Raw genomic sequence first — 11,634 nt, 5'->3', positions numbered from 1 at the left:
CTATCATTGCACCTCTTTGTTACAAACACTGGATTATTAGTAGATACAATGTACCTCTTTTTAAATTTAAACCTGAAAGCTAAACTTACAATGTTGACTAAATGCATAGCATAATTAAAGCAATGAAACCATGACACAAATGATCCTTGACCTCCTGAAGCTCATAAGCTGCTAAGTTATGACCTAGCAGGGCTGTGAAAAAGACAACCCTATAGCTGTAGCAGGCTGGCCTGGGAGATGAGTCCCAGGGGTGAGTGCCACAGGAGAGAAGCCAAGTGCAGTGGGAGTAGGGGCAGTCAAAGAGGAGAGGTCTCAGCGGATTGAGATAAACAGAACAAACCTCACGAGAAGACGCTGGCAATGCAGGTGGGAAAGAGATACACTTACTTACAGCGCAATGGACAGAAAACATGGAGTTGCTTCAGGTAACTACTGCTAATTAAAAAACATACTAACAAAAGCCTAGCGTGTGTGAAGTAGTAGGCGACGCTGCGGGCTGAAGGCCAAGCCAGAGTCTCCACGTAGCACAAAAAGAAGCTTGCCTTATTCGTAGCTGCAGACAGCTTAGGAAATTGGGTTACCATCTTAGAACTATGTGGTAATGAAAGTGACTTCACGTAAGATGAGAAACTGCAGAACGCTTTGGAAATAGAGTGCTAATGCTAATCACGAGAAGTGTTATTACAGGAACTTCAAACTGTCCGTTGATAAATGGACATGAAGCCTCCAATTATATTTTCAAAAGATCCCTGTTGATAATTCTACCCTTTGGTTAACTTACTTCATTTCCAACATTTCATTTAATTCATCTCAGCGTGTTGTCCTTAATCCTGCACCCAAAACAGTCAGATTTTATTACATGAAAATCTTCCTAATTTGCCACCGAAAACCCTGCGCTATTAAAAGACAGGACCACATGGTTTTTCGAGAGATTCTTTGTAATTTTCGCCTCTTGGCTTGCTTCGGACCTAGTCTGGCAGATAGCATAGGCTATTATTTCGGCAGCAGGAGAACATGAAGAATATAAGGGAAAAAGAGCCACTGGCATGTCGAAAGAACCTTCCTGTTTTTGCCACTCAGTAAGTACAGAAGAGTACGCGCTCGCGGAGGCAAAGAAAGGGAATCTTCAGGGTCCCCCGAGAAAACTTCTGATATGATAAATAACTTGAGGGTGGAACGTAAACGCCATCCCGGTCCCCACGCGGCCCCCACGGTGATGCAGAGCCTTCGCCTTCCCCCTTTTCCCTCTTCCCCCGGGCCGAGTTCCTGCCTGAGCTCAGCCTGCCCTCCCCGCCCGCCCTTCCGTCCGTCGGTCCTTCCGTCCGTCCTCCCTCCAGCGCCGACGCGGCGGAGCGCACCAGCCGGCGGGGTCAGGTGATTGGGTGACGCCCCGGCGAAGCGCTCCCCACCGCGCGCGGGCGGCGCCGCCGCGCTCTACGCCTCCGGGGGGAGGGGACTTCCCGGGAGCCGCCGGCGGAGGACGGGAGGAGCGCGGCGGGCGGGCGGGCCGAGCGGGGACTCGCTGCCGGCGGGCGGGAGACATGGATCGCGGCGAGCAAGGTGAGGGCGCGGACGCCACCGGCACGGCGCTTCCGGGATGGGCGCGAGGTCCGGCGCGGCGCTGGGGTCCGAGTCGGGGTCCGGCGCGGCGCGCGGCCTGGCGCCGGAGCAGGTGCAGAGCCTTCGGTGCCTGCGCCGCGAGTTGCATCCCCGATCCGGATCCGGCGTCCTGGTGGGGCCCTGCTTCAGGGAGCGGCGCTGGCGGCCGGAGAGGGCGGATGGGGCGCGCGTGTGTGTTAGAGAGAGAGACGAAGCAGAAAGAAAAAGAGAAGGTTCTGGGAGGCGGCGGAGGGCTGGCGCCAGGCTTACCGAGCCGGGGCTGCAGATCGAGATGCGCTTTGGTGGAAAACAGTACCCAGGGAGTCCTGTTCAGCTCGCTCTTGTGACCGGTGGAAACTGAGGGACTGAGGACAGTAGGTTGTTTCGCCCCGCAAGATGGGCACGTGAAGTCCTCCCCACCCGCGTGTGAAGACTTTCTGCCCTCTTCTCCTTAACGTGGTTAGGATTTTGGGTGGCGTTTGAGCCCCTGGCGTTGGCTTTGGATGCAAACATTTAACATCCCTCAATTGTGGAGTAGTGGCTACGGGTTTATTTGCAGGCGGGGAATTTTTCATAGCAAGGGTCCTCTTTTACCCATCAAGGTGAAACCCCCCAACACAAAATCCCTAATCTGATTACTCTAGCTTTGGATGCACTTGTTTTTGAATATAGTGTATTAAGTGAAATTGCCTCCAGTTGAGTCATTGTTTAAGAGAGATGTGGCAGTAGTATGGCAAGGTTTTCGGATTTAAACATTGCCACATCCTAGAGATCTTTGCTGATAATAACCCACTAACAGTAACCACAGATTCGTGGCACGCTTTTAAAAAGGTATATAAACGCTAAAAGAAAAAAAAAAGAGTAACGATATTAAGGTGAATTTTAGGAAGTGGGGCATAGGAATTATTCCTATTTTGAGTTCTAATACAACAGTTTTCATTAATTTTTTTTTTACCCTCCAGTATTTACTTTCATGCATGTGAGTTTTTGTTGAAATAAAACCATATTCCATATATACTATTTTGTGTTTTACTTCTGATAAGTTGTAAGATAGAATCTTTGGAGCCTTCCAACCCTTCCTTTCTCCCCACCCCTCAAATTAATCTCACACCTGACATCTGAGTGTGTATATTATAAACATTTTATACAATATATATTTTTAACTGTCAGTTCTTTTCTATTTTAACATCTTTATTGGAGTATAATTGCTTCACAATGTTGTGGTAGTTTCCGCTGCACAACAAAGTGAATCAGCCATATGCATACATATATCCCCATATCCCCTCCCTCTTGCATCTCCCTCCCACCCTCCCTATCCCACCCCTCTAGGTGGTCACAAAGCACTGAGCTGATCTCCCTGTGCTATGCAGCTGCTTCCCACTAGCTATACAATATGTAATATATAGTGCATATGTAATACACTATATATACACTTGCACACATATTGTCTAGATTTTATACGTCTTGAGGTTAGAAGCATATACTTCATCTTTGTCCACGGTTGGGTAGCCTGGTGATTTGCACATGGTAGATATTTAAATGTTTGAGTCAAAAAGCCCCTCACAGGTCTTATATGTATTGTTAGGAGGAGGCCTAGGGGCCACCAAATAAGCCAGCATTTTTTATCTGGATTTTAATGGGGGCAATGAGGGTGTCAAATATGTGAACGTTTGTATGTCTTACGTTGTCATATTTAACATAATGATGTTTTTAGAATACATAACTGTATGTGGTACTTGTCAAAGTGGACAGAGCTGTGTTTGACTCAGGTGAGTGGAGTGACTAATTTTTTTTAGATTTTGTATTCTAGTTTGGCTGGTAAGAGTCACAGCCATTAGTACTTCTGTAATAGTCCAGTTTGCTGATGCACTTCGTGTGTTTTGTTTTTTTAAAACAAACATGGCTGAGTTGGGTTTTTGTTGCTGTGCGTGGGCTTTCTCTAGTTGCGGCGAGCGGGGGCTACTCTTCGTTGTGGTGCATGGGTTTCTCATTGCAGTGGCTTGTCTTGTTACAGAGCACAGGCTGTAGGCACGCAGGCTTCAGTAGGTGTGGCTCGCGGGCTCTAGAGTGCAGGCTCAGTAGCTGTGGCACATTGTCTTAGTTGCTCCGTGGCATGTGGGATCTTCCCGGACCAGGGCTCGAACCCGTGTCCCCTGCATTGGCAGGTGGATTCTTAACCACTGCGCCACAAGGGAAGCCCTTTTTGTAGGACTAGTTTTTTTTTTTTCTGTGTGTGTGTGTGTGTCTAAGACATATTTAATAAATTTCTTGGTTTATAAGAGGAGTCTTTTTCCGTCTCTAATTTTCAGATGTTTTCTTTGGTCAGGATATTTGTTAGTCATGTCAGTCCTTGCTTTTAATTGTCATTCTTGGACGGCTAGGGAAATCCATCCTCTTAAAGTGGAGAGTCTGGAGACTTGGCTCTAAACGAAAGACGAGCCACCCGCCTGGACAAGGTCAGCTGACTCACCGCACAGCTTTGCTGTCTTAGAACCACATGGCCTTTCCTTATACTTTTGCTTCCTTCTGCCTGTCTCCTTTGCCTTTTCATCTCTATGTTCCCACAGCACATAGTAGGTGTTCAGAAATGTGTGTTGACTGCCTCAGATGAAAGGGAAAAGTGCCCAAGAGCAAGTACCTTCAGGTTCCTGTAATCTCCGATGTCCCTCTAAGTTGGTCATTTGCTTCCCACTTCCTCCTGTACATTTTTTCCTCTGTGTTTTAAAGAAGCAGAAATCTGGTTGGGTGGAGAAAGTTGCTGATAAGGCTGCATTGAGCGTAGAGGGTAAGTTTACCCGTCAGGTCTTTGAACTGGTAGAGGGGATGCCTCAGTCTTCAGTGATTCCATAGACTCCAGGCTGAGACTGAGAAGGAAGAACCTGCGTTTGTAAACCTGCACGTTCACCAGCAAAGTACGTTGGCTGAAAGAAGGTTGGCTGTGATCGTCACTTGAATTTGTGATTTTTTTCGAAGTATCTAAAACCAAATCAGAACATTTTAGAATTTGTTTAATTTACTTTTTTGGTATGTGTGGAGTTTGTTGTGTTTGTCCCTTAAAAAAAAAAAACCTCTAGATGCAAAATTAAATGCCTTACCTCTTGTCTTAAGTACGTGTCTCTGTTGAATTGTCTCCTTATCCCTTACTTCTTATGAAGTTGTCAAAATCTATCCTTTGCTACTGATTTTTAACAGAGCTATGAAGTTTTAAAATGAGCAGTTTACCTTTGTTTTCAACCATGTATTCTGAATGCTTTTTAGTATCAGCCTGAGATTCTGTTTTTCCTGTCCTCTACTATGCCCAGACTTTGTATACGATACTCTACTTATATTGAGAGCAGTCAACATCAAATGATTTAAAATGTACCGTAAACCACATAGTGCCTCTCAGGAGTTATTACGCGTTCAGCCCAGCAAAGCACACTTAACGTGTGTGCTATTTCCCACTTTGAAAGTGCAGTGCGGCCGGCTAGCTAGAGAAAACATTGTGGAAAATATCTCCTGACTGCCTTTTATGGGGCTGAATAGATAATTGTACTCGAGTACTCTTCTGTGTTAGTAATAACTTGTCGTTTAGCACCATTATATTGAAGTGACAGTCACCTAGCCACTAAGCATTTTATCTGTGTTTGAATTAAAACACTACCACCACCAAAGCTTTATATTTTAATGGGGTGAGGGAAGGCTGCTGGGACTGAAACAACTGGGGGAGGAGAAAGCTGTAAGAAAACCACGACACAATAATAGGTTACTATAATTTCAGCATGGTAATTATGCCTTAGAAATAACAGAAAGGTAAGGTGTCGCTCATTTACAGGTAACACAAACATAGGGATGCATGGATAACAGTTTTGAGGGTCTGCTCACAAATCTGTGGGTGTGACCCACCCAGGTTCTTGGTGTCTTTGGGCAAGTCTCACTTTCCGTATGGTGCTAATGTCTTTGTTAGCTCCCATTCACTTCCTGCATTTATTTTTATGCAGCAACCTGCCTAGTCCCTAGGGAAAAGCTGAGTGGTAAGAGGGGTTGTGATCCTTCAGAAAGATCTCAAAACCGCAGAATCTGTGTACACAATAAAAACAAATGCAATCACGCTTCCAAACAGAAAAGAACACCCGAATCTCCTGAACTTCTGTGCTGCTGGTCCTTTTGTTGGAGGCTCACATTATTTTATTTTCCTTGTGGGGTTAATTATTTCTCTTTTAATTGTTGACTGTTGTAAAAATCTCTTTTCTGAGACTCTTCCAAATTTTATTTAAACTCGCTGGGTACCAGCTGTCCAGAAACCATAATCTTAGCAGTGTGTTTTTTATTAGAAAAGTGTCCAAGGGATCAAGGGATTTAATGTTTAGTGGAAGTTAACAAAATGTTTAAATTAAAAATACTTCTTCGTAACCGAGAGTGATTGTTCATTTTAGTAAAGTCAGAAAATACAGATGGAGAAAAAGAACATAATATTGCCTATAATCCTAGTCTGGAAAATCACTGTTAACGTATTGGTTTATATCCATCCATGTATCTATCCTTTTAAACAAATCACAAAATAATCTCCTATTGACTATTTCATCTTATATCTTGCCTCTTCTCCCTTTTTACACTCAGCATATTTTAAAAATACCCTTCTCCAGCATCATTTTGACTAATGTGACCAGGTAATTAATGCACATGATACAGCGTTCAGAATGACTAAAAGGTTGCAAAATGTAAATCTCCCTTCCACTCCTGTCTCTGAGGCTATTTCCCTTGGGTAGTGATGTCACCATTATTAACAGTTTCTTCGCTATCCATCCAGAGAGATTCTACGTACATAGGTGTACACACATGTATTTAAATACTGTATATGTATGTGTGTGTATTGTATAAGCTGTAGCATGCAGATTATTTGGCGTCTAACTTCTTTCACTGAAATACAATGTGTATTTTAGCGATCATTGAACATAACGTTATATAGAGCTGTTTCATTTTCAGGGCTATTTGTAGATGTCTATCTGTAGATGTACCATGTTATGTACCATAACAGGTGATGTTTATCTGGTTCCCTATTGATGGACATTTAGGTTTCCCCTAATATTTTGCTATGAAAGCAAAGCTGCAGCAAATAAATCTGTATGCAAGTTATTTGATAAATGTGCCAGTATGTCTGTAGGAAGAATTCTTAGAAGAATGTGACTGTTCAGTTTTGACGTGCTAAATTCCGCTCCATAGAAGTGGTGCCAGTTATTCGCCACCAGCAATGTGTGAGCATCTGCTTCCCTCCATCGTGCGCCCAGGGTGTTGTCACACTTTTTCATCTTTGCTTATCTTGTAGGGGAAAAGGAGTTTCTCAGTATATGCTTTATTACATACTTTTCTTAATATGAAGGCGGTCGTACTTCTTTTGATATGTTTGAGATCTAGATTGCATTTTCTGTGACATGTCTGATCATATACTTTGCCAATTTTTCTTTTCTCTTTTTCTTCTTGACTTATAGAATGTAGCCCTCTGTCCATGACATGAATTGCTAATATATTTTTTCCTAGTTTGTCATTCCTTTTTTGACTTTCTGGTGATTTTTTTCCAAGCAGAAATACTAATTGATGGTGGTTTTTATTTATAGCTTCTGCTCTTGAATCATTCCTAGAAATGGTATTCTCACTTTGAGTTTATGTTTTTATTTTTTTACATTTAAATCTTTCATCCATCTGGAGATTATTTTGATTAAAAAATGGGAGTTATGAATCTCAACCGCCTGCCAGCCCCTCAGCTGGCTACTCAATTGTCCAATACCATTCACTGACTAATGGCTCTTTCCTTTACTAATTTGACATAGTACTGTTATCGATACTAAAGTCCTGTATTATTTTCTTTCCCCTTGATCTGTCTGTTCATTCCCAGCAACTAAGCGGTTTAAATTATTGTAGCTTCGTAATATGTAAAAATGTCTGGAAGGGCTAGTCTCTCCTGTTCACTCTGTTTTTCTTCTTATTGCTAGAGTTTTTCCTAGCTATTCTTGCCAGATTTTATTTCCAAATGAACATTAGAATCAACTTGTCTGGATGCAAATTCAACAGAAATCCGTTTGGTATAGCTTTCTTCCCTCCCCGTTGCTCTCCCTCTCTCCCCCCGTTTCCCTTTCTCTTTCTTTTATTAGACCTTGTTTTTTTCTTTATTGAATGTCCCAGTATATGTTCATCATAGTCGTACTATACATAATATATATATAGTTTTGTATTGTATTTTGGGTACTATTAGATAATCAGAATTTTAACATGTCATTTAAAAAAGTATCTCCAAACTACGTTTTTTGATGACTGTACCCTTTCAGCATTTGATGTTTATTTAACTGTTTCTTTGCTGGAATATAGATTGCTTTTCATTTTAGCTATTATAATACTTTAAAGAGAAATTGTTTTAAGATAAACTTCCTGAGACAGGACAAAGGATGTCAATATGTCTAGGCCTTTCATGCCTGTTGCTAAATCGCTTTCTGGAAAACATAATTGTTACTGCTTTTTTTATTGTAGTGAAAAATGCATGACATAAAATACATTATCTTAGCTATATTTAAGTGTACAGGAGAGTGTTGTTAACTATATGTACCTTATTGTATAAGAAATCTCTAGAACTTTTTCATTTTGATGACTGAAACCATGCACCCATTGAGCAACACACATTTCTCTCTCCACACAGCCCCTGGTAACCACCATTTTCTTTTCTGTTTCTATGAGTTTGATTACTTCACCTACATCATTAAAGTGGAATCATGCAGTATTTGTCTTTTTGTGACTGACTTATTTCGCTTAGCATAGTGTCTTCAAGATTCATCCATGTTGTTGCATATTGTGGGATTTCTATCTTTTTAGAGGCTGTATAATTTTCCAGTATATATGTATGCCCCATTCTCTTTATCATACTTTATTTTCTTTATTCATTCTTCAGTGGGCATTCAGAGGTTGCTTCCACCTTTTGGCTTTTGTGGGCACGGGTGTGCAAATACTCTTTGAGTTCTGTTTTCCATTCTTTTGGGTATATACTGTAGGAAAGGAAAATTTATTTCCCCTGCCCTTCTTGGTTCTTTGACTGGTCTGATAATCAAATTAACGTAGGACAGATTAACAGGTGAAAAACAAATTTAGTTATATATGTGCGGGGGTTTTACAAGAATATGAGACCCACAGGCATTCAGGGAATTGAGACTTATATGACATTCTGTGTTATGGAGAAGGGGGTAGGGTTCTGGTTCTTCAAAGAGAAGGAAGACGATCACAGGAAGATGGGAAGAGCAAAGGTTTGGTAAACAAGTGTTTGCCATGCCACGCAGGACGGTGGGATCCAGGGAGGACTTTGATCTCTAGGGCCAGTTGAGCTACCCCCAGCTCAACACCTCACCTGTGCTCTTTGTAATTATCTCTTGTGATAGTTCCCTTTCTGGACTAGACCCTCTATCTAAATCCTTTTAGGCAGGTAAGGGAGAGGTAAAAGTTTTTCCTGAATCTGCTGGGTCTTGAATGCCTTCAGCTCAAAATAGTCCACATGCCAGAGTGGTGTATTTGAGGGAGACTTGTTCTGAACCCCTTCAATACCCAGAAATAAAATGACTGGTATATATGGTAGTTCTATTTCTAGGTTTTTTTTTTTTGCAAACTTCTATACTGTTTTCCATAGTGGCTGAATGGCTGTACCATATTACATTCCTACCAACAGTTATTTTAAAGGGAAGAGGGAAGGTTGTAGGGGCCATAAAACTGAAGAGAGAGGGAGCCTGCATGGGTTCTAATTTTTCCACATCCTCAGCTACACTTTTTATTTTCTCGTTTTGATACAATTGGTCTGAGATAATATCTCATCGTGGTTAGGATTTGCATTTTCCTGATGATTAGTGATGTCGAGCAGCTTTTCATGTGCTTGTTGGCCATCTGTATGTCTTATTTGGAGAAATGTCTATTCAAGTCCTTTGCCCATTTTGTGTTTGGATTATTATTAATATTTTTGTCAAGTTGTAGGAGTTGTTTATGTGTTGTGGATACTTAGCCCTCATGAGATATATGGTTTGCAGATGTTTTTCTCCCATTCTGTAAATTGCCTTTTCACTCTCGGTTGTTTCCTTTTCTGCAAGATGTCATTGCCCTTTAAAAAAAAAAAAAAAAAAAGAATTATAAAGCTTATAGGTAAACAAATGCCATCTCTTTTCATTTAAAATTCTTCCACTTGCTAGAAAGGCTGTAGATGATATTAGCCGTTTGTGTTCCCCTTTTGAGATTGTTTGCTCCTTCATTTTAAAATTGGGATCTTAGTGCCTTCTTTGACCCTCACCCTGCTCCCCTGTTCATATTAAACCTTTGTGTTTTGTGGCAAGTATTTATTTTTTTCTATTTTTATTTTGGTTATGTTGAATCTTTTATGTTATTTTTACTAAGAAAAGACATTATTAAGAGCAGATATTTTCTCGGTGACAGTCTATAGAGTAAGTTGCGTGGCTCTGAGTTGCTTTCAGTACTTCCTTCTCTGTGTCTTTGTGTCTTCTGACGCTTTTGTAATCAATACGAAAAGTCGTGGTTTTAGGCAAGACTAGTCATTTACATGCCTTGGCTTATAGGCGTGGTGAATGTGTTTCATGTTACAGCTATGCAAATGTAAATGTCAGTTTAAACATGATGTAAGACATGACCTTATAAAGTTTCAGATTGAGAATAAACAGGATTCAACTTCACCCATTGTATTTTGAGCTTTGTTGGAGGCATTGTGGTGTGGAAAAGGAGCTTATGGTGCAATCAGTAGGGCTGTAGGAATAAAGATAGTTGTTTATCCACCCCACTAGGATCTGTACTTGGCTAGAAATGAAGTGTCAGTAGGAGAAAGTTCTTACGTTCGTATTCCCGGCTCTCAGTTGAGTGTGTGTGTAGTAGGTACTCCATAAATATTTGTCCTATTGCACATACATTCATTAGAAAGATTTCTAACCTATATAAAATCAGATGGGATTAGATAGAAAAGGTTAAGAATTAAGGAAAGTTAATTGTTTGGCAGGGAGACAAGAATACATGTTCCAAATGTGCTTATAGTTTTATATATAATCACTGAAAATCTGGTCTGTAAATAGAAACCAAACTGGTACTTTACTTCCCAAGTATATATGTAAGAGTGCGTGTGTATACATTTACAGATAGAGGAGGAGACAGTGCTGATTAAATTTTTGTTCTCCAAAGGATGTTGGATGTAGTGCTCAGTAAATACTTTCATAAATATGTTTTCTATACTATTTTATTGAGGGTAGTTATTTGATGCTAATGTATCCTGAACTTAGGAGGCAAGGATGGTGTCAATACATTTTAGAAGTTTTCTTTGAATGCAGTTGAGAAGGGTAATGGGGTTGCTGACAGTGGTGGAAAGGGTTTGCTACTAGTTAACCAGAAGACAAATTATGTAAAGAGGGAAAAATGCAAACATTTTGGCTGGCTGGGGCATTTTAGCAAAGGGGTGACCAACTTTCCATTTTGGTATATACTGAGGGTATCACTTCCGGTATATCACTTTATTAGTAATCAGAATGGTGATGATGATGATTCCATCTGGTTTTTGCAGAACTCTTTCTAATTTTTCTTCATATTATTCCATTTCCGTCTTTCAGTGCTGCAGGGTGGTAGAACGGGTATCATTTCCATTTCACACATGAGGAACCAGAAGCTGAGTGACCATGACCTCCCCATTCTTACTCTACTAGATGTGGAGAGTTTTACAAAAACTTGGTCGCACACCTGTTGTCTCTAAGAGAGTAACCTAGTGGCCAAGAACAATTTAAACTACATTTGCAAACAGTTTAAAGGACTGGGGACACTAAGTACTTTTTAGAAATGTTTCCTTCCAACTAATTAAAACAAAATTGGAATCTGAAGGGACACCACTTCAGGCCCTGCATTATAATGACCTAAGTTTTCCAACTGGGGTTTTACTGGGTCACATTTAGTAATACCACTACTACCACTAATGCCAGCAACAACAACATCTGCTGGGTATTTTCTATATACTAGGTCTGTTCTAAATGCTTTTTTTTTCATTTT

At 41.0% G+C, this 11,634-nt stretch overlaps 1 protein-coding gene across 2 annotated transcripts in view; it reads left to right on the top strand.

The window, feature by feature from the left end:
• The first annotated feature begins 1,291 nt into the window (after positions 1-1,291).
• The window catches only part of TPD52 (tumor protein D52), a 224,365-nt gene continuing 214,022 nt past the window's right edge, over positions 1,292-11,634 (top strand). Inside the window, exon 1 of one of the 2 annotated variants that reach the window (XM_033439846.2) lies at positions 1,292-1,560. In XM_033439846.2, the coding sequence (XP_033295737.1) occupies positions 1,542-1,560 (19 nt within the window). In that variant the 5' untranslated portion in view covers positions 1,292-1,541. The remainder of the gene's footprint in view (positions 1,561-11,634) is intronic. The other variant, XM_004276181.4, reaches the window with a different exon arrangement.

This window comes from Orcinus orca, chromosome 17 (assembly GCF_937001465.1).
Source record: "Orcinus orca chromosome 17, mOrcOrc1.1, whole genome shotgun sequence".
Lineage (NCBI taxonomy): Eukaryota > Metazoa > Chordata > Mammalia > Artiodactyla > Delphinidae > Orcinus > Orcinus orca.
Note: the sequence above shows the minus strand (reverse complement) of the source record. Positions and strands in the feature narration are given on the sequence as shown.